General features: G+C 44.1%; 1 protein-coding gene across 4 annotated transcripts in view; it reads left to right on the top strand.

The window, feature by feature from the left end:
* LOC137288149 (mitogen-activated protein kinase kinase kinase 15-like) overlaps positions 1–23,882 on the top strand; it is a 74,634-nt gene that overhangs the window by 7,681 nt on the left and 43,071 nt on the right. For all 4 annotated transcript variants that reach the window (XM_067820565.1, XM_067820563.1, XM_067820562.1 and 1 more), the window contains exons 2-11: positions 374–543; positions 684–906; positions 1,274–1,449; positions 6,028–6,103; positions 6,602–6,694; positions 6,854–6,960; positions 7,304–7,352; positions 7,837–7,958; positions 8,114–8,226; positions 8,651–8,810. In XM_067820565.1, the coding sequence (XP_067676666.1) occupies positions 398–543; positions 684–906; positions 1,274–1,449; positions 6,028–6,103; positions 6,602–6,694; positions 6,854–6,960; positions 7,304–7,352; positions 7,837–7,958; positions 8,114–8,226; positions 8,651–8,810 (1,265 nt within the window). In that variant the 5' untranslated portion in view covers positions 374–397. The remainder of the gene's footprint in view (positions 1–373; positions 544–683; positions 907–1,273; positions 1,450–6,027; positions 6,104–6,601; positions 6,695–6,853; positions 6,961–7,303; positions 7,353–7,836; positions 7,959–8,113; positions 8,227–8,650; positions 8,811–23,882) is intronic.

Below are 23,882 nucleotides of genomic sequence, written 5' to 3'. Positions count from 1 at the left end.
TACAAGTCCACAAAATCTTTGTGGTTTTCTTCTTTTGTCATGTTCATCTCAAAAAAATGATGGTACCTCATTTCATTAAGATTTGTAGAGATTGGAACTTTGGAAGTTCCCTAGAAGTTATATGAACAATATATGAATTCACACAAAATGTTTCCTCTATATCTTGGTAAAGGGAGAGAAAATAGTGTGAGTCAAGTTAAGTATAAAATGATATTTAAAACAAATAGTGAAATACATTTTCCTATTCACAGACTGGATAGAAAAACGTGTTGACAGTCCACTGTCATATAATCATGTTATGGTACATTTGTTTATGGGTGCTGTGGTGAGAAGTAATTATGGTTTTGTCAGATTTTGTGATTTTGTGTTACAGGAAGCATGACGTAGTTGTGTGACAATGAAGGTGGTGTGTGTCAGCAACGGCAATGGAGGCAGTGGGGAGGGCAATTCTAAGCCTGATACAAAAACTCTGAGTGTGACAAATGCTGATTATATCAAGGCAAGGAAAACTGCCCAGGCTGAAATTCAAAAAGCCTGTAACAGGTAATAACAACATAGTAAATATCTTACACAGTATTCTTTGTATGGTTCATTTATTGTAAAATTATGTAACATATACCTTTTTTAAATCATCACATTGGGAATAGTCATATGAACAATTTATTGTAAGTTTCATATTTCAGTTACAATGCCAGTCTGGAGACAGTTCCTTTCCAGAAACTGGACTTTGGGGAAACAGCAGTGCTGGACACCTTCTACAACGCTGATGTTGTAGTGGTGGACATGAGCATCCCTGTACAGCAGGCACCACTGTACTACCACATCGGCATCAGACAGAGCATGAGCATGAAGAACAACATTGTCATCTGTTTTGACACAGACCCTGAGGTCACCGTGTCTCTTCGGGTCAGTAGATCAGCAAATGCCCTATTTGCTTGACATGCAGTGTGGAGTTTGGTACACACTGTTGCAGGGGAAAATATATGTGTCTATAGCAGTAGCCTCCAGGTTAACAGTGTGACATCTCTGACCAAGGGTCTTAAGAAATTGAGAAGGCAATATGTTGATCATCTCTTGAATTTGATTCTAGCCTGCCATTTGAAACTATTTTCTCTGACAGAAAAGGTGGACTTGTAAGTGTATTCAGTGCAAGAGCTTTCACCCTTTTCATCTGTCATGAAATGTATTTGAAACTATAAAGCGGAACATTTGTTTAGGTGGATGTATTCTCCCAGCACCCAGTAAACCTTGCCTGTTGTTGTTGTTGTTGCAGCTGTCATGTGGGTCAGGCATCCTCTTCTTCCCCTACCAGGTGGACAGCTGTGGGGTCTGCTACATCAGTGACCCATCCCAGCCTCGCATCACAGGGGGCAGCTGTGTCCACCCTGATGTACCCACCCTCAGTCGGAAGCTGAAGGCTGCCTTCAGTGATGTGGACCAGGACAACAAGTAGGTCAAGCACATATACAGCAATGCAGAAACATGGGGTACACCCAGTGTGCTGAATAGTTTCCAAATTTTGTTAGCTAGTCTGTCAGACTATGCTTAAAAGTTACTAGCCATTAAAATAATTCACAAGCCCAAAATTTGAATGGAGAAACTAAGTAAAAGATCACAGAATACATAAGAATAAGATCGTGGCCTCATGACACAATTCGTCATTAAGTTTGCTAATATGAACATTTTTATCAGGTCATAATCCTGCATGATTTAAAAGTATATCATAACCGAACAAGTTGGAGAATGATATATTTACAAAATCACCACATGAAAATTCCCTAGGCCAGTGATTGTGGAGATTTACTGGCCTGACTGGACTTTTACCAGACACAGACTAGCGGGCCAGTGACTATTTTGCACACCAGGTACACCTAGTTGCTACATGGTGCATACTAAAGATCAGCTCTAGTCTTGACATCACCTTAGGATGTGTTCATCTACACAGTTTATGGAAAAGCACTACTTTCCTAAACAGGAAGAGGTCATATGGAGTTGCATGGGTTCAAATTTTTTATGAAGCCACTTCCTCGTATCTCCACTCGTCATCTGACAGTTTTAGAGTATACACGTGCTGGCAGATAGAGCTTGTTATACTTCAAGAGAGCATGGTCCATCACCTGACAAAACCTTACTTTGAACAACCCAGATTAACCGCTCATCCTTAAATTTTATGGGTGCATCATCAGATTCTTACTTTAGCTGAAAATCTGTGAAACTACTAGGATTGTATCATTCTCATAGTCTGCCACTTTCGGTCTTATTCAGATTTGTCGTAGTTTTGTTTCCTCTCCCCTCCCCTTGACTTCTACAAAGCTGAGGTGAATGTTGTTATTGTTATCATCTTCTCATTGCAAGCCTGACCCTACCTTCTCATCAGTTCAGTTGGGGGTGGTTCATTCAGACTCACACATCGCTGAATGGCGTATTGGGTCACAACATCGAATCAGTTTGCCATTTCTAACTGGTACTTATCGTAAAAACGACTCCAAACCATTCACTGCACTGAAACTGCTTGCCTTGCTGAAACAACTCATCTTTCAGAATCGATTCTCCGCCTCGATTGTTTGCCTCAACGAAATCATTTACATCATAGAACCACTTCATATCACTGATCCACTTCACGTGGTTGTTCAAGATGACTGAACTGTCAGCATTCATTGAACTGTCAGTATTCGTCAAATCATCCATTTCCCAGACCTGGCCTGCCATTAGACAAATCCCCACTTAGTAATTTCTGTTTTTATGAAATACCTACGAGTAATATCATGAGTTCTTTTCAAGTTGCCCACACTAGTCAAACTTGCAAAATACACAGAATTGTTATGTTGGGAAGACAAGCTTCATGACTTTCCCAGCCATGGGTCTTGCGCTGCACTCGAGACAACACACCACTCGCCCGTAGCACACATCATGTGTGCGATGATGTCACAACCTCTATAAATATGGGTGCCACCTATGCAAGTTCCTCATAATACAAACCACAACCTGCTGCCCTACCACTCCTAGAGGCCCGTCCTTGTTAGAACGGTGCTCAGCACTCGGAAATGTGGGGAAGGAGGGTGGGAAGTTTGATATTACCCAGAAGTATGGTATGAAAAACAGGAACTACTATGGAATTCCCCTTTTTTGTTATAATACTTACTCCTAATATCATGAGACTTTGTCTTAGCGGATGACTGGAACCATACCGACTGGAACCATGCCGTTAAACAAACAACTTTCTCTGTGTTGTAAGGATTTAACCCTTTGGATATACCTCTTGGGGCACGTACAGGACAAAGTAAGAGATTTCTTCATGGTATTGGAGAGAGAAGGGATTGAAATAGGAGCTAAACACTCACATGGTTTCTAAGTCTTAGCCCTGAACACTGACATAGTTTGTGAGCTTTCTGAGCTATCCTGCCAACATAAACTTTGGAAATCAACAGTGTGAACCTCACTATGGAGACAAAGCCAAAGCCGTGAGAAAGGCTGTTTTGTAGGAAATAAGCTGATACTCTGCCCTGTCTTCATTGGCTCAAACGGGGCTTTCTTCAATGCTTCGAGGACTAAGAATACATCCCATTCAGGAGTCAACTCGGAAATGCAGATGCAGACACTGACATCATTAGGTCTTTCAGAACTGGATCCCCAAGAAGTCTGGACCTCTGCCTTGGCATACCTCATTCAGGTCCCTAGAAAATGATAGGGAGAAGGAGGACATAAGTATGTGCGTTCCTCCATGGGAATCAGGAAAGGCATGGCTTCTTACACTTTCTACCGAGTGGGGTCTAAGTTCCAGATTTAGTAATCCCCCACCATGTTCCTTTCTCCCACTTCCGAAGAAGTAGATGGAACCATAGACCCAGTAGGTCCCACCATACTGCCCAGGACGGTAGAGGAAGGTCCCATCCTAGGGTGAGACTCCTCCTCATTACAGGATGCTCGAATCCATGGATGAGGAGTCATTCGGGTTCGAGTCAATATCCATGCGACGATGTCCATCCCCCTGTCCACCTGACCACCCATGACCGCCGGGGCCAGCATGAACGCAGCACCTGTGTCCCGCCAAAGGTTGGGTTCCATGGGGTCAAGGGGCCCTAGGGGAAGCTCCTGCTGGTCGCTACCCGACTGAGCAGGCTTTTCTGTCCCCCCTTGAGTTGGGGGAGTTGCATAGAGACAATAGGACCTGCTCCAGTAGCAAACTTTGCCTCTAGATGGCCTGTTGGACACAGGAATTTCAGGGACATCAGTGACATCAAAGACAAATCCAGAGGTCGTGGGAAGCGGGGAGGTGGCCCTGAGGGTCCCTACACCCGCCACCACATCTGAGTAGGACTGATGGTCCATCGCTGATGAAGAAGAGCTCCTGTTCGGAGATACCCTAGCAACAAAATTCCCGTATTCGTGCCACTTTCCAAACGCGTCACTCCAACTGGGTCCAGTCCTAGTACAGCTCAATTAGATGCCAGAGAGCAGTGGCAGCATACCAAAAATAAGGAGTGAGGATCATCTGCTTTCATTTTAATCCTGCACCCCTGAGCTTCAACATCCGAACATTTCAATGACGTACAGGACATAGTTAAGCTAGAAAATTAGAGCAAGCTGGGCTGTTAGGAATACTGATACCTAAGGGGTATACGCTCCGTAATGGCCAAAACTGAAAAGAGGAAGTTGCATGGGATACGCTCATATGCTATCGACAAAAAATGAGAGAACTAAGAAACTGAATGCAGCAAACATTGAAGTGAAAGGGTGTGTTACTGTTGCACATGAATGCAACATTCAATGACAATGAAATTCCACAATCACTCACGCAATAGAGTTCAACATATGACGAAAAATGCCTCTTGCAGTCTGCCAGAGTTACAATGGTGTGGGGCGTTGTTACACATGACAGGCGATCAGATCTGGTCACCGTTAATGAATCCTTGACTGATCAGCAATATGTTGACAAAATTTTGGACTGGTCCTCTAAGTCCAAAGGCCTGTCCCCAGTTGAACATCTAAGGGACATCCTCGGTCAAAGGGTGTATACCAGGGACTCCACACCAGTCAACCTGACCCAGCTTGGTGCAGCTGTTCAGGAGGAATGGCGCTCAATACCATGGGCAACCATCTGGAAATTAATCAAGAGAATGCCATCAAGGTGTCATGAATGTGTTGCCCAACATGGTGGACACACCAGATATTAAACTTCAGGCCAAAATTTGATTTATTGGACAATCAGAGCAATTTCACATAAACTGTCATTTCATCAGTTCCCTTTTTTCTGTCAGTAATAGTTTAATAGAGGTAATGACGTCACCCGCCACAGATGAGTGCAGTGCAACACCCATGGCTAGGAAAATCTTTATGCTAGTTTGCCTGTCTTGGGGATAACAATTGTGCGTATTTGTAAGTTTGGGCAAATTGAAACTTGGTATTAGGAGTAAGTATTGTAATAAAAACACTCATCCCACATCAAACCTCATCTTTGTTTTCATGGTTTGGGCTATGCCAGCCATTTTTCAGACGCAAGAATTGTCTTGTTTAATACGAACTCCTGAACCTGCATCTTAATATAACCAAATTTGTTGAGCTATACCAGCTTTTGACTCGATCTTAGTATTCAGGGGTTTTGTGATATGTAGAATTCCACACTTCAGAGTGACATGCTCTGTGCATTACAAATTGACTTGTTTCTCTAGATACTCTATGACCTGTGAGGTGATTGAAGATTTTAGCCACTTGGCTTATCCCACCAGATACCCTTTCTCTGCTGGTGGAACAGAGGTAGTAGCTACCGGTATGTCATTCACTACGCTGAATCGATTTACATGACCGAACTGTTCCACCTGTTCGAGCTGGATCTTATCATTGAATCGATTCACACAGCCGTTTCTAATCATCACACGGAACTGTTTTACCTAGTCAATGCGAACTTATTGCTATGACTATAATTTATTCATGGTTTAATAGACTTTGCATTAAATGCTTATTTTATTTAATGTCTAATCGGTTTGTGAATATGACTGCAGCCTTAATGCGTCCATTTCTTGTTTTTAGAGTACATGCTAAGGAGAGGTTTCTCAGTGATCTCAGAAAGGCAAGAGCGAATTTCAAAGGAGAAGAACTGGCAAAGGTACAGACTGAAAATTACATTAGCATTTGTTATCATTTGATCTGAGTTTTTGTTCTCTTGATTTTGTAATTTGTTTTATTTGGGACTACTCTTTTTCAGGAAAGGGCAGATGCTAGAATTCTTGTTGAGTCCCATTTGGGATTCAAATTATTATATTTTGAGAAATTTGCCTAATTACTAGCATTCTGATATCTAGACAACCAGTCGTGCAACTTCTGTTCGACTTCCATTTTTGCAGAAGCCATGTAGGCTGTTGGGCTAAATGGCTGACATTGTTTGCTGGTGATTAAGTGCCTTTTTCTGAGAATGAGAGTTTGAATCCAAAATAGGATTCGACCTAACAAGTGTACTAGAATCTCTGCAAACACCAAAATGACATGTTACATTTGACAGTTAATGTTATTTGCGATAAACTTTCATATTTTAATCAAGTAATAAAACTTAAGAGGTGAGTTGTGCTGGTGCTTGTAATCACTGCAGACCATTGTGCTGTTACAGGCACTGACTGCTATGCGCCGGAGACTGGATGACCCACAGCTAATGTCAGTGGATGTTGTCCTCAACATGCTCATATCCTACAGGGAGAAACAGGTCAGCCTACTCAGGATAGTACAGATGACAGACAATGCAGATCTCTAAGACAGTGTCACAACAGATTGTTTAAACTTCTTGTTTAGTTATGAGTGTAATTACATGTGTCAGGTTGGTGTCAAACTCTAGTGATAAATGCTTCTTGATATATGGTTTTAGGACTACAATGCAATGGTTGAACTGGTAGAGGAACTTGGCCGGATCCCTAACACCAAGGTGGTCAACACTATTGCTATCAAAAACCTGTATGCCTTTGCACTAAACAGGTATGTATCAGAAACTTACACTATGTATCACCTTCCTCATGTCAATAGATTGTACATACTGTCAGTTATTCTAAGCTCAAAAACAACATGAAAACAAAACACCAATTTTTCAACACTCGCTACTTCTATCACCCAAGTGAACTGCCATGCTCACACATAATGTATTGCCTGAGAGCATGTGATTATGTTGGAGATAGTAGCCTAGCAGATAAAGTGTTTGCTTGTCACCTCAAAGGCCTGGGTTCAATCTGCGAAGCCCAATGTAGGTGTTCCAAGTCACAATGTTTTCTGGAACATTGCTAAAGGCATCATAAAACCATGCTTATTTATTTTATGGTGTCAGACGGAACAAGAATGGTGACCGAGACAAGGCGCTTGATGTCATGGAGAAGGTAAGTGGAAATACCATGAAGCAAATATGAATAGCATGGGTTCCGGTTACAAGCTTGTACTTGTAACAACAGGTGGTTTAATGAACTGGATGGACAGGCTAGGAGATTTAGTTGATTCCCTGTCAGCATACCCTGACCATTGCTCCTTGTCTGTGAGATTGTTTAATAGAATATTGTTGTTTAGTGTAACCTCTATGCAACTAGTCAACCAAAGTCTCGTGTACTTTGATTTACATGGAGACTGATAAGCAAAGTGTAGTTTGTGACAGGTCACTTGTAAATATTATAGAATGTTTAGTGATATAATATAGTTCATAGGTAATTATAAAATGTATGGTGGTATGATATAGTACATAGGTTATTATGAAAATGTATGGCGAAATGATATGGTACACAGGTAATGTACAGATTGATGAGTTTACTTACATTCTGATAAGATGATGAGTCAGTTTGGGTGTGTGCCACCTCTGTTTGTTGTTCACAGGCCATGTCTGAGTCTGAGAGCCAGGTCCCAGACATGATCTGTTTGTGCGGCCGCATCTACAAGGACAAGTTTGTTGAGTCTGACTACACAGACCAGTCTGCTCTCTCACATGCTATAGAGTGGTAGGTTTCTACTCAAGTCATTGAAACCCTTGCAATATTAAAGTTTAAACTAGTGCTGACTGAACAATGGTGTATAAACTCCAACACGTAACATATGCAAATACAGACATCTGTGCTACTACACTGGTGACAGTATTTAGAGGTGTTTTATACAGGTATCGCAAGGGCTTTGAGGTGCAACCTAATGAGTATGCTGGCATCAACCTTGCCACTCTTCTTGTCATCTCAGGCAAGGACTTTGCTTCCTGTCAAGAATTACAGAGAATTGGTGAGAGATAGTTATTATGCTTCCATGGAAAGTGGGGTTTGTACCTCACCTATGACAGGGGTAGTAATCTGTTGAAATGTCCTGATTTACAATACTGTGTCACTTTTCTTCAAATGGTTCTTCACTGAATTATGCATTGCTTTCGTGAAGTTTCTACACAACGTTAGACAATAGTTTTGAAATATATCTCAGTAGCAAAGTTTATGTTCGCTCTGTCTGAACATCTATGTTAGTATTAAAAGTCACGAAGTTGACAGTTAGACTACTAACCATTGGCACCTAAGACCGGAACTCTGATAGCTGTCATATGACTGTCTGTTCATCCCAAGACTATGGTCATTGTATGTCAATAAATCAGAAATCTCATCTATAAGTGTTATGACTGTTTGCTTAACCTGACAGAGATGCTCATTTATGTTGACAGGTATCATTCTAAACAACCTGATTGGCAAGAAGGGAAGTCTGCAGTCCCTGACTGACTACTGGGATGTGGCAACCTTCTTTGAGATCAGCGTATTAGCAGAGGATTATGGGAAGGCTGTGCAAGCTGCAGAGTGTATGTTCCGTCTGGAACCTCCTGACTGGTAGGACCATACTTACATGTACTACATACATGGCTTGGGAGTGTATGTTCCATCTGGTAGGACCATACTTACATGCATCACATACATGGCTGGGGAGTGTATGTTCTGACTGGAACCCCCTGACTGGTAGAACCATAGGTACATGAACTACATATATGGCTGGGGAGTGTATGTTCCGTCTGGAACCCCCTGACTGGTAGGACCATAGTTCCATGCATCACATACATGGCTGCAGGTGTCATTTTAGTTGAGGAAACGTAAAACTACATAGATAGTTCAAGTCACAGTCTGCAGCAGCATCTACCACATGTATTATGTGCTTGGATACTATTGTCTTGAGCACACCTGAGCTTTTCTCAGTGTTTGTCCTTGATAGCTTCTCCATCAGATAGAGTTCCAGGGTCCTGGGGTTCAAAAATGTTTTGAAATCCTCTTGCCCTGTCCTCTACTTTAAGAAAGTAACTTGTCCTTCTTAATTTTCCACTTGCCCTGATTGTATGACATAATCATGATGATGTCATTGTGAAAGAATAAATCAACATGGTGTTTGATGTTGATATTTACTGGACTTTTTATCGACAAGTGATAAATAGCAGAGAGAGATAACTCTACTTTGTTATCATTGCGAAATTTAGTAGCTACATTTTGAGCATATATGAAATGAAATCCAAGTTTGTTTGCAGTTTGAAGCCATAGTGGAAATTATCTAGTAGCCCATGTACAAGTAAGATACCATTGTTTGATTGCCTCCAAAGAAAACTGACTTGTCCCTGGTGGCTTTTGTACCCCTGAGTTCCTTGGCGTAGTATCACCCATTGATGCAATTACTTGTGCAATCATCCTGGTAATATGCTTGTTTTGTAGAACAGGCCCAGTGGTAGTACTTCTTTACCTCGAATAACATTGAATCATGCATGATGCTCGGAAATTACCAAATGCAAATCGATGGGTGGGAGATAACTCTAAATCTGTTTTTCTTGGATTGTCTACAAAATCTAGCCATGGCAACACATTCCAATATATAATTCTTTTTCAGAAGAAGTCCTCCTTGGTGTACATATATAGCATTTAAATGTCCATTTAAAAATGCCTACGACAGTTGTAACAATATTGAATAAATGTTTTGCAAAACAAAAACTCGTTTTTTGTCTTGTGAGACCACCCCGACAGGGCCCCCACCCGGGCCCCAGTAGTATAGGGAATGATAGTCCGAAAACACTTTTCAAAAACCCCCTCTAAAAAGCCTCATTTACTAAATGAGGCTTTGGTGGGACTATTAGCTCTTGCTATTATTGCCCCTACTACAAAGCTACGCCATCACGTTTACCGTGACTTGGCAGGCGGTAATACTGTGCCGTACGGTACGATCAATAATTCTTCTCTTACAAATCCCCTACCCGGCCCACCCCTCAAGTAGTACAAGTTAGGTTCGTCGGCTTTCATATCCACTTTATCTATGTTGTAAGTTTTGACTGACCATATAGGATCGGTGGCCCGCTTACGGCTATCGCCCTCGTGTTCCCCCGGCTGGTATAAATACCTAACTAAGGCCCTATCCGGTATCTGTTTCTCCTTTCCACGCAATGGAGCAGACGACTCTGCTAACACTGATTTTAGTTTGATAGCGTCTGCCGGTTTCTTACCAGTGAGCCGGGTTACTTCATGGTTGATTGCCGACACCACCTCGGGTAACCTCGCTACCCATTCAGTCGATCGTTTTCCAGTGGTTGTCATTTCCCTAGCATATTGATGGCCGAACAAGCGCTCAGCCAAAGTCCTATTAAATCTCTCAACTATAGCTTGGCTGCGATGGGCTCCGGCCGTGCCACGTCTGACCTTTGTATCGTGTTTGGCTAGCAGTTGTGAAACGGCACCCATGAACTCCCGTCCTGGATCAACTTGCAGCTCTGTTGGCCAAGTCAGCGGGCTGCGTTTGTATATGCGTTCTAATCCTCTGGCTACCTGGGCCGAATCTTTCGTGGTCAAGGGTTCGGCTTCCTTGTAACGACTGGCTACGTCCACTACGGTTAAGGCATACTTGTACCTCTTATCATGAGGTAGGAACAGTAGGTCTGCCTGGTGAATGCTATTAGGTATGTTAATTCCGAAACTCCTTCTAGGTACGTAGCGTGGCGCCGGTAAATAGATCTGCCACAGGGCTTGTTTTTCAAGCCACGCTTTGGCTTTCTCTGGTGATACTCGCGCCATTTTAGCTAGCTTATCTACTGCGCTAGCTCCTTTCCAATATCCACGCGGGCTGTAATAAATAGCCTCAAATTTTTTCATGTCCATACGCGTATGTGTTTATACCATCAATAGCTATCCAACGTTTCGTGTCCATAGGCGATAGGGACGTCTTGTTTATAGTCAGTCCGTATATCTTATGTCCATCACTTCTAAGCGTGTTCATCTTATGCCTAAAGGTACGGGTCTTGAACAGAGCCTCCTTGAATCTGGCGTGTTTGATGTGTTGTTTCACCACATACTTCTTAACCCCCTTAGCCTTCCGGATCTCACTATTGTCGGCTTTCAATATGGAGTACATCTTAGGTCTCAAACCTATGTACTCAGCTATTGGCGTGCCAGCACACTCGTCCTTCATCTTACCTAGGACCTTTTTATTTACCGTGCTGTGTATAGTATGGGTCTTAGGATAGTCGCTGGTGTCGTATAAATCGAGGTGTTTCCCCATGTCCTCGTACACGTCCTCGGTTCGAATCTCCATCAGCAGGGAATCCGTGTCAGTGTACAACACTTCGCACCTGTCGCCGTACTGTTTCTTGAGCTCGTTGTAGTAAAAGTCGTACATCAGGTGTTTGGATAAATCGAGGATACTCATCCCAACGTAAACAGGTCGGTTGAATTTTATGTGACTTTTCTTCATGTGTATGGCAACTAGGTCGTCTGTGAATATTTTATTACGGTTGAATGCCGGACTGGCTATCAATTTCCTGAGCTTGTCTTCCTCACTAGATCTAACCAGTTTCACGGTTACGCGTTTCCTCAGGTTTTCCATAGTCTTACCAAACACCGAGTTGTTCATGAGCTTGTAGAGATTTTTCTCAAAATCACTGGTGGCTTTTTTTCGTAGGTCTGTGTTCATTCTGATGTAGGGCTCCATCCATGGGCTCTGGTCGAACATGAGCACCCTGTGTATTTTGGTCAGCCTCATACCCAATGACAGGTACAGCTGTAGGTTGCGATAGTGAACTATGTACTTGGTCTTATTCATTAAGTTAGGCACGAGTTTCTCAACGTCCGCCACACGACCACCTGACAAGTTATGTTGGTACTCAGACATCCAGTCTGTGTTAACCTTCATACGTTCGGGCGCAAGGGGATAGCTGTTGTGCGATGTGTGTAATTCCTTGGGATACTCTAAGTCAACTTCGAGGATATACCCTTTGTTCGAATCTGATGCAATGCTCATAACATCAACGTTTGGTACCCATTCGAATCCTCCTGTAGGTAGATACTGGCTCATGGCCCAGCCGTACAGGTTATTTGCGTCGAGGTAGAGAATGTGATTGGTTGGTTTGTTAGGATCGTAACCTTTCACGTATTGATTATTTGCTTTCGCGTATCGTTTGGATACCATGGAAATCCCACCTCGCAAGCCTTTCTCAATGAATAGGTGCATGTCGTAATCTGTGAGCAATTCTAAATTAACTCCTGTCTTTTTAAGCAAGGCGTCCCACGACAGACCTGGGCTGGTGTAATACCATGCGGGGTCGAGTTTATACTGCTTGAAACATGTCCGCCGAAACGTCTCGAACACGTCGGCTAACAGCAGTACATCTGTCCTCAAGTACAGGTCGTGATAATCGCCAAGGTTCTTACAACCAAGTTTATTCCATACGTTAATCGCGTGCGAGTAATCGTCTCGTGAGACGGACGCCTCATTCAGCTTGCTATAAAAGCAGTCGATAGGAGGTAGTCTGGTCTCTGTGAACTTAGCCCAGCTATCCATGTACTCATATGGGTATACGCCCTTCCTCATGAGCAGGTGTCTAGTCTCGGCGTCTGTGTATCGATCTGTGATAGGGAAGGTATTGTTGGCCTTGACCAGACTGTCGAGTGACGACAGGAGGAATTGAAACGAGTCAATGAACCTAAGTCCGTTTAAGCTGAAGGAGATGTATCTCTCCATGTTGTTGGGGATGCACGTTATATTACCATCGATTTTCGCGATGGCCTGCATGATCAAGTGAGAGTCGTATCCTCTCAAGTTGTGAAAGACAACGGGAATGTTTATTGTCTTAGGATTGATTTTAAGCTTGAGGTTGCACGCGTTGTGAGCGGCGCCTCTATACTTACCAGTTATGTGGCAGTGATCTCTCACCGAATCACCGTTAAGTGGCGAGTCGCACACATGACAGTTAGTGCTACTGGTGTGAGCTATCTTGTCGGCTCTGGTCATACGCATGGGAGCGATTCTATACAATGCATTCCTAATAATTTTTTCTTCCTCCTGCAAGCACTTTAGAAACCTTTCAGCCGCGTCAGGACCCCTATACACTACCGGAGCTTTCGTTTCCCCGTCACAACGGACGACAATGTATCCAAACGAACAGGCTTTATGCTCTTGTGTTTTGTGTGTGAAACTCCCACTAGTGGATGATTCCCCTACAACTAAGGCTTCGAAGTCGGCGTATATGATATAAGGCACAGACATTTGATTCTTGTGATTGTCGAATTTTAGGATATTTTCACCTTCCTTAGGCATGTCGACTCGTATGGCCGTCTGCCCAACACCTTGGCAATCCTCCAGGTGGGATTCTAATAAATCGGCCCGACTGAAACAGTGTAGGCATCGTACACAAAAGTGTTTTTCCCCAACGTGTTTCGACTGGTCGTGCAACAACCGGCTGAGATGTTTTATCCACGTGTAGTGATACGTTTCACCTTTTTGAATCATGAATAAATTAATAACTTGACAATCCTTCACCGGGCTGACCCTGTGTATTATTGTTGTATTACCTTCGTGTCCAAAGACATTTATAGCCAGATTATTCTGTTTTTCTACTTTAGTGATCTGGGATATTGGGGTGGGTTCATCTATACCATCCCAGTTGAGCCCATCGTCCTGTGGATAATTAGAAGGCCTGTTCGGATTAGTGGCAGCTGGAAATAAGGCTGACCTGATAGATAACCTCAAGCAATCGTTTCCTCTATTCTTAACGTTTACTATGGCTTGTTTGTTCTTATAGTAGGGAGGCAAGGCTAGGTATGACCCACCTCTGAACGGCACGTATTTAGCTATATCTAGATAGACATTATCGATTTTATCTACAGCCCACCCGGACCCCATGTGTGTGTAGCGTTCTAGGTATTCTCGTATCTGCTGAAAACTATTATCGATTGATGTGTCAATGGTCTCTGCATGTGTGACGACCTCTTGTTTACCTCGGAAGTAAGGTTGAACATACTCAGTGGTACTCCCAACCTGTTTATCGAGTGACATTTTCACTGTGATCTGAAACTTGATACTTCCTAGATTATTTAGTTCCTGGTTGACCTTATCAGCTATCAGAGGCTTAATATCTGTAATGTCTATGTTTCTATCAATGTGCATGCGCCAACCTCTCAAATAATTGCCTACGGCGTGCTCAGTGCGCACGAACTGTAGGTCAATAGCTCTATTCTGTCGTAATAATTCTACAAGCTGTGGTTTTCTCATACGAGAATACCCGCCTAAACCCAAATCGTGTGCCTCGGCTTTCAGTTGTTTTACAGTGGGACGTGCTACTGGGGTATGTGATAAGAATGTGGTTAACCCGGCTTTCCCCAGTTTTGAATAACCCGTGTATCCAAGCTGTTTCGCTTGAGCTTTTAACTGTTTTACCGTAGGAGGGACTTCTAAACCTAGTAATCTCAACAATGCTGGCTTCCGCATTCTAGAATACCCGATAACACCTCTCTGTTTTGCGACCCTCTTGAGCTCGCGCACAGTAGTCATTGTGTTTACACCTAAGAGAACTAATGTCTAATTGGTTCACAGTAAGGGGAGGTAACTCCTCCACTCTTGATAAAAAATATTTTATTTCTTGTAATCACTTATTAACCAAACTCGGTTTGTTGGCCACAATTCTCGTAAGTCTTCCAACAGTTTGTGTGAATCTATGTAGGCATCGATCAGTGTTTGGTTATTTGATAACAATTCGATTAACCCGGCTCTCCCCAGGTTTGAATAACGCCGGCATCCAAGCTGTTTTGCTATAGCTTTTAATTGTTTTACCGTAAGATAGGCTTCCATATTCAAGAATGTACAGTAGACATGTTTACACCTAAGAGAACCAATCTTTAATTGGATTTTATCTTGAGCAGTCGCCTACGTTCTTTTATGTAGCCTTTTTTATTCTCGTATATGAGTTGATGTCTGACTACGTTCGCTCCGTGAGCTTTACATAAACAGTAGTGTCCTTTAACCCCGATTCCACACACAGAACACGTGTAGTTAGGACTTCCCATATGGAAACAACAGAACCCCTGATTCCTGCATTTCCTACCACAGGCCTCGGTCTTCCCCATAAGTATATATTCGCATCGGTATGGAGCGGGTCTCATGTTTACTTATATAGGTATTTTAGTTTAATTGCTTAGCAACCAACGCAGTAGCTGCTATACCCAACACTATGAAGCCCAGTTCACGATTCATTTGTCCCTTGGATGGTGTGTAGTACTGAGCGAGTGTGGGTTTATTGAGCGGTTCCAATTGTTTACCAGTTAGTAGATAGTATTCTTTCATTGCTTCATCGACATCGTTGAATGTTTGAACGGCATGGTTTTCACGCGTGAGTTGTTCGTTAATAAAATCGATCCTCTGGAGGCGTTTTTTAGCGTACTCAGCCTGTGCTCTTTGTAATTTCTCAGTAGCGAGATCGTGTCGCTTCCTTTCTTCCTGTATTTCAGCCGCGTGATCATCTCGTAGTTTTGAGAAGAGGAAATTACTCCCGGAAAATGCCAGGGCATTCACTAACGCCCCACCGACCATCATAGCTATCGTAGCCATCCCTATATTTATTTCATTATATTATCAGGTATTATTCCTTGTTTTACTAGGATGTCTTTTGTGGCCATCGCCATACCAAGGTTCATTATGAGCATACCCATATCCTGCAGGTTGAAATCTAGCTTGATAGTTGGTTGTTTAAGCACCATTTTAGTTAACCGAGCGTACCCTACTGCTAGACTAGCTACCACTGTGGCGTGGTATGCGTCGTTGACGAACGTTTTCCCCTCAGACATTATGTATATGATATAAAATATTAAAATTATAACATGATATGCGGGTCTACCATGGGGGATACCCCCATACCCCCACTGTTGTGGGTGGGGGGCTCACTGTTGGGTGGTGGCTCACTGTGGGAGGCGTATAACCATGTTATAACCACGGCAGCAGTTACACCTACAGCCAACAACAGTCGGGTTGGATTGGTCACTTTATGTTGGTTACACCACCGTTTTTTACCGGCAGCTACTCTCTTAGGATTCTTCTGTCTGGTTACTGTTGAAGTGGTCTCCACTGTTGGGGGTGGGGTCTCCTCCATCACTGTTGGGGGTACCTCCACTGGGGTTTCCTGTGCAGCATCCATCTATACTATTATTATTATTCTTTCTCTCAAATTGACAATGTTTTGCCGTGATAATCGCCGCCGTCACTGGAGCCAACAACATACCATATTTGTGGTACAACCCGCAGCTGATAGAGCTCACGGCGTGTTCGATAAAAGGGTCTTTATCTAGGTCTTCCCACAGGTAAAGTCGGCGCTCTGGTGGAATGGGAAGGAAATGTGACACAATACCGGTGTACATCTGGGTCATAGCCGATCCTATTGTCTTTGTCATTTCTGCTCCGAGCCGGGACTCGTATCTAGCGTACAGCTTATCGATTTCTTCGGCTGACATTTTGTTAATTTTATCTGGAGTGTAGTCTCCAAAGTAATGTTTGGCTTTGCCTCCAACAGCCAACGCCACCAGTTTCTCTCGCTTGGGGGAATCCCCAGTTGGGGAACCCTCCACAGACAATTGTTCGAGCAATTCCTCACACTCCATCTTATAATATAACAAGTAAGATTTAGTTTTAACTATATAATACCCGATACAGACAAAACACAGAGAAATGAAGGTTAAGTTGCACACGACAAATACTTCGAATATCATAGCTATATGCTTAGCTTTGCTTAGCTTTAGCTTAGCTTTAGCTTAGCTTTGCTTAGCTTTGCTTAGCTTTGCTTAACATACTATATAAGCCACGGGTTGGTCGGTCTTTAGCACGAGCTTAGCGTGTTTAGTTTCAGCGAGCTGTTTCTTCACCCGTTCCCGTTCTAATTTACTCATCACATCGTTCTCTCTCAAACACTCCTCGAACGAATCCCTATCCTTGCAGTGAAATAAGGCCACCCATCGCGTCTGCTCCCTGAGGTCTTTCAACACCGAGTTGAACTTCTGCGTTAGCACCCAGACGCTGTGATTTGCATGCCGGCCGGAGAAGGCCAGGTACGATAGCATGTCTCTCTTTTTTGTTATCTCGCGATTAGCGCTGCAGTCGTCCAGTATGAACAGCGTCGGTTCCCCTTTAAATTTCTCGTGAAGAGCTTTCAACCAATCCTGCAGGCGTGTTCCAGGGTCGATTTTGTGTACGTCCGGGTCCGTCATCACCCAAGGTCGCGCGTACGTTTTATTCATGCCCAGAGTAGGGCACATGATAACAATGTTATCGAACACATCCTTGTAGTAACCCTCCAACATATCCAACACGAAAACTGTCTTCCCACAACCAGTCTGCCCGCATATGATAGCGCAGTGTGGGTCAGTGGGGAGGGGGAGACCCCCACACCCCCCAGAGGTTGGTAGTTTATTGGGGGGTATGGGGGGGTACCCCCCACTAGTAGATGGCTTGCACGAATCTCCCATTGTCTATATTAAGTTGCGCGTCCATAATAACGTACAGATATAATTTCAACTTACCAGCGGTTTGAGCCTTCTTATTAATCTGGATGGTTATCCCTTCGCTGCCGTTATCTATACGACGCCCGCTACCGTGCAGTTTATCATCATCCGTGGATCGCATGTCCAACCATAGGGCGTACTTGGTGGTCAGGTATTCACCGATCTGCACGGAGCCGAGGTCCAGGTCCTTTGTTATGTAATCCCCCACTGGTAGCTTTTTTATCTCATCCCACTGCTGGTGTGGCCTCATACCATGACTGAACAGCTGGTTGGGCACGCCCTCGATGGTAACTTCCACCTTTTCAATCTCGGGGTTGAAAAACTTCTCGCTGTCCCTCCGGAATGGATCGTAATCCTCCACGGGGACGACCAAGATACCTTTCATCGATCTCGCCGGCACATTCAGGTTGATATTCCACACAGTGTCGCTCTTGTCTCGCACGACTGATCTATGCCTCAGTACGCGATCGTACAGGATAGCCATCTTCCCAGAATACTGGTTTCGAACCTGCCTGGCCAGCTCCGGGCTAGTGACCATGTCGAACTCCAGAGAGATGTTGTCTATGGCATAACTGGCCTCATCACCGTTAGGCGTACGCACTACTTTGCTATAGTCGTTAAACGTGAGCTCGTATTCTAGCCTATCACCCAGCGCGGCCTGGTAAAACGGCGCGTGCCCCGTGAGCAACTCGAAGTCGAGCGGCACGCAGAATCGATTCCCGTATGCTAGAGCGATAGCCTTTTCACCGTCCGATAGCTTGTCTTGTTGGTCTGTCGTGAAGACGTATCCTATGCGCGCCCGGGTTGATTTGCTGATACCCTGGTACACATCATTGACTCGTTCTCTCTCGCTTTTCCAGAGATCCTTGTAGCAGTGAAACACGTCGCTGTCGTCGATACTCAGTACCTCGTTACCGCTGATCTTGACGGTCGTTTTCTTGATGATAGCTCGACCCACGTTCCGCACTAGCTCGCGTTTGTCGTTGTCGGAGGTCAACGTGATATTGAACGCCAGTCGAACAGTGCCTGGTACAATGAGGTCATTCTCACCAAGGTTTGGAAATCTAACCAACAGAGTTTGATTCTGGTCTATCTTGCTGGGGTTGTTGGTGATGGTCACCGACTGTCGCACGGCTCTGGCACCTAATGGCTCTCTCAATTTTCTGAAAGGATCTAATTTTCTACCGTACATTGTTATATAAATGAAATATATTTTTAATACTAATGGATGAAGACATACCTATGGATGATATGCGGGGCGATAGTGCCCAGGCATCCGATGAGCAGGAGACCTCATTCTCGCAAGGTGACGAGCTCCTTAAAGGCGCCGTCGACGGTTATTACAACGCAGTTGAAAATAAATCCAAACTCAAGCCGTTGGGAAGGAACTATTCCGATTTTACCTTCGATAGCAATGGCACGCTGCGTTTGAAGGCTCACCCGGGGATTGATCTCTTTCATCAAACAACGAGAAAACCGCTTGCTTTATCAACATTGGCCGGTAAATATAAGATTAACTTTGTTCAAGATGAACTAGGCTTCACAAATTACGGTGGCGCGCGACCTAAGCAGTATCCTCCGAAGTTAGTTCAAGATCTGGAAGGCATCAGGGACGCCACATCAAATCAAAACATGACTTATGATATTAAAAAGGTGTTGGCCGACTACGAGAACAAACCATTCCCGGGGCTCGAATTTACCGTTCGGGAACTGCGGGGGTTGGATCTGACGATGCAAACCATTCGCGGACATCTCGCGAAAAGCACAGCCAAAATGAGTGAGATAGACGACCACATCGCCTATGAAAAGAAAAAACTCGGTGAAACTGAGGACGAGTCTATGAAATCCACCATCGAGGAACGAATACGTAATTTGGAAGATGAAAAGCAAACCTGGCTGGAGACAACATCCTCCTTCAAAGAAAAGCTTCGATCCCAGGTCAACCGTATACGGGAAACCATCAATCAAGTCCTCTACCGAGACACCACGTTAGCAGACAGGATTCGGATATTATTCCGGGAGCAAGGGATCACCATCGCCAGCATTCTGACTGCATTGGGTTTAATTATATCAACCCTGGTGGTGTCACTGGTGGGAGGAACCCCTGTGGGGCCTGCCGGCGGCGGGGGAACTCCAGGCGGTGGTGGTGGTGTTAAAGACTGGATCAAAAAACTCGGGGAAGGCCTAGCTAAACTGGCTGGTAAAGCCGCCGAAGCCCTTCCCGGCATCCTGGGTAGCATCGTCTCGTGGTTGTTGAGCGCTCTGTCTAAAACTGCCATGTGGCTCAGTCAAAACCTGTGGGCAGCCATCGTCGCCGTGGCGGGTCTGGTGTACGTAGCGGCTAAGAAATCTTTAACCAAATAAGTCCCAAAGTTACCCCACCAACCACTAAGGCTGTTTTATTATCAATATGCTGCTGATAGGTGGGTAACCCCACATGCACATGAGGGTGTGTGGGGGACACATGAACTTTAGGCTCCGGGGGCGGCGCAACTATACCCGTTTCACGTGGTTGGGTGTGTGGGATATGTGGGGTGTTAATATCGGGGTTGATACCCAACTTTTGGTCCGCCGTGGCTATGACTATTTTGTTGTTATAACCCACCACTTTTTTTATTCTCAGTTGCATATCACTCGGAGCCATGTACAACCCCACGCCGAACACGTAATTGACTTTCGATCTGGCGTATTCTAACACGTTTTGGTAACGGTCGATGGCCCTCGGGAGATCAACTGGAGAATTGATAGCATCCTCAACGTTGGAAACGAATTGTGTCTGAGCGTCGTAAGCAGTTCCCTTACCGAGGATGTTAGAACGCGTCATCGACTGCGCACCCAACAGCGCCCACACGTACGTTCGAATCGAGTCGTTCAAGCGTATTGTACCAGCACGAGTGAATCCTTTCGATGTTTTTGAGATCATTTTAGTCCAGGCTGTGGCTGCATCAGGACTGGTTTGCTTTATACAGCTGACATGGATCTTTTCATTCGTTGTGGGGCCTGTAAATGTATGACGGTGTGGGTTGTATGAACCATCTTTAGAACCGGCATAATATTTTCCGGACCTGTAGAAGTACACGAGAACTATACCGAGACCATGGTTCACACCAGGAAGGCGAAAGTCTTTATTCGTTGGAATCTCAAACTCCCCACAAACACGTTCATAAGCGCGTCTATCATAGGGGTTATTCGTCATACTCCACGCTTTATCTTGGGGAAGAGGAGCACTTATTTCCTTCAATATTCGTCTCGTTTGATAATAAATATGAAACAAAATAACCGCCTTACTCAGTTCGTCTATACCGTAATCTGGTTTCACACCCGACCCTGTCGTCGCACACCACACAGCAAAGTTGAGTTGGTTCTGCCAAAACTGCATTGGGTTTTGATTCCAGTTTACCACCGCCTGCGCGTTATTAACGGACACGACATACTTTTCAAAGATATCAATAAAGGTTGTTTTAAACCCCGTACCATCTGCATTCACCACGATTTTCAAGTGTGCTAAATCCATATTATAATTTATAATTCATATATTATAATATGTACATAACACTTCCAGGAATAACGAGCGGTGAGGCCGTTCAGCTGACGCACGCGATCGATAACACGTCAGGTCAACTCGAAGTCGCACTCTGCGATATCACCTACCTACCGCAATGGACTAACATTAATATCAGCAACAATAAGCTGTTCGTTAGTGGAACTCGCAGTCAGATAACTGACGGCTACTACAGCGTGTGCTCTCTAAACGACGAGGTCTTCAAACCCCTGGGAGCCGAACTCAAGATGAACGACTCAAACGGTACAGTGGTGTTGATCAACAACGGAAGAACCTCCTTGAGGCTCGGCCGACCATTAGCGAGGATACTCGGTATGTCTCCTGACGAGATAAAACCAACAACAACCGTCACAGGCACGAAGTTACCCGACCTAGTACCGTACCGAGAGCTATACATTCATCTCGGTCAGGTGAGCACAACGTATAACATTCAAGGAGGCCACCCTTCCACTATACTGAGAGCAGTGCCGGTGAAAACTGAGAAATTCAACGACGGTAGAACCGAGTCATTTTCACCACGGCAGTATAAGAGATTAACCCAGGGCAACATACCTGAGCTGACAATATCGGTGTTAGATATAAATCATAATCCTGTAAATATAGGATACCTCAGCTTAACGCTTCACGTAACATGACCAGCGCACAAGGACCCGGAGTGAAAAAATGCGTCAATATCGGGATCTCCGACCTCGGAGACACACGCGGTTTCGACGCTCCCGGAGTAGATGGTAAATCGTACGCCTTGCAACTGAAAAACAACATTTACAAACGCGTTGAAATCCCCTCCGGTGGAGCCCTAAGTGATATGATAGATACCACAGGAGCAACAGCCAACACTAAGTACGCCCTCGTCAACACCGGTGATGACAACTGGAGAATATACCCATCATTCGGAGGTAAACTGTTCGACTTAGACGATGTTGAGAGCACTACCGTCGTCAAAAACAAACCATATATGCTCGTCTTCACCGAAGATGACAAGTGGGTGTTGTTACCCGATAACAAATGGTTTCTCAATATTAGACTCGTCTCCCCTTACGTGTTCACGGATAACAAAGACAACCACCTAAACAAAGTCGTGAACAATGGAACCCTGCTCGTGGCTTACGTCCCAACTCAGAGACGTAGCATAGTCGTCAGCCCAGTCAACACTATAGCAGCCCACATGCTATCGAGTAAACCGGCCATGCAAAACGTGAAATTGCAGTTGGTGTCTGAATTCGAAGGCGTGGTTAAGATACTAGAGAGTCTACCGGCAAACTCAACACTGTTCATCAAAGTCTACCTAGGGGAACCATCGGGGAATGATGTCGAGATCGTGAAGGGGATCAAACTCGGGTGGGTGAAACGACACCAGTTTCAAGTTTGCAACGTTTACGTGCGGGTGGGTGTCGACTCCAAGACCAGTCTGCAGGGGGTCAACGTGATCGTAGAAAACAAGATATCACTAATCAATATCTTCCTGCCTGACAACATACACTTCATGGGTATTAAGTTAACCCCTGAATTATTATCAGAAAACCAGTTGGAAATTATATCATAATAGTATAATAATGACTAGTCATCATCCCAACACTACGCTTAATGACCTGGGAGATACGGAGGGATTCGATCAGCCTGGTGAGGAAGATGAATTATACATCCTACACTTCAAAGACAACGTGTACAGACGGGTGCCGTTATCAGATTTTAAAGAGCCTAAATGGTTGATCAACTTAACACTCACCTCACCTTATATCACAATAGAAGGAGATGAAGATGAAGATAAATTAATCTCTAAGATTAGGAACAACGGCATCTGGGTCGGGGATTTCATTCCGGAGAGGGAATTAGTACACTTACCACATGTTGGTTACAAAAAAAAAGGGTTAGGTGCTTATCCACCCACTAAATTAACATTTAGCGAATATCTTCCTAGCATATCATCCCCTTGCACACTCATCATAGAAGTCTTCTTTTATAAAAACACCCCACTAGTACACCAAATTTTACCCGGGGTGTCAATACAATGGTTGGACGAACACCTAGACCAATATTGCCGTATTGTTATACAGTGGGATACCCACGGGGGTACTATAAACCACTTAATAAGCCTCCGTGGGGTTTCTATTACAACAGGAAACTTTATTTACCTCTCACCTATTACCCTGGGTAATCTAGATCTTGTAGACTTCAAATACATTAATAGAGTATTAACTGAACCCCAATTAAAATATCTTTCAAAATATATATTATAGGATGGGTCTGTACCCAGTCGTAGAGGAAGTAGCTAAGACGTTGGAAACCGTAGATGGGTTCCGCTTGAGGCAGTTATGTGATGTAAAACGTCAACTAGAACAAGACCGTGACACGCGGAAAGCACTATGTAAAAAATACAATAGAGCTTTCAATATCGTGGATGGGGCTGACACTACCCTTATGGCAACCAGCATGGGACTAGGGGCGGCAGGCGTTGGGTTGTTAACCACCATCGTGGCTGCACCTATAGTGCTAGGTATTGAAATAACGGCTGGGGTGACAGGGTTGGTAGGGTTGGCTCTTAAGTTAGTATCACGCAG

The sequence above is a fragment of the Haliotis asinina genome, chromosome 6 (assembly GCF_037392515.1).
Source record: "Haliotis asinina isolate JCU_RB_2024 chromosome 6, JCU_Hal_asi_v2, whole genome shotgun sequence".
In the NCBI taxonomy this organism is placed as follows: domain Eukaryota; kingdom Metazoa; phylum Mollusca; class Gastropoda; order Lepetellida; family Haliotidae; genus Haliotis; species Haliotis asinina.
Note: the sequence above shows the minus strand (reverse complement) of the source record. Positions and strands in the feature narration are given on the sequence as shown.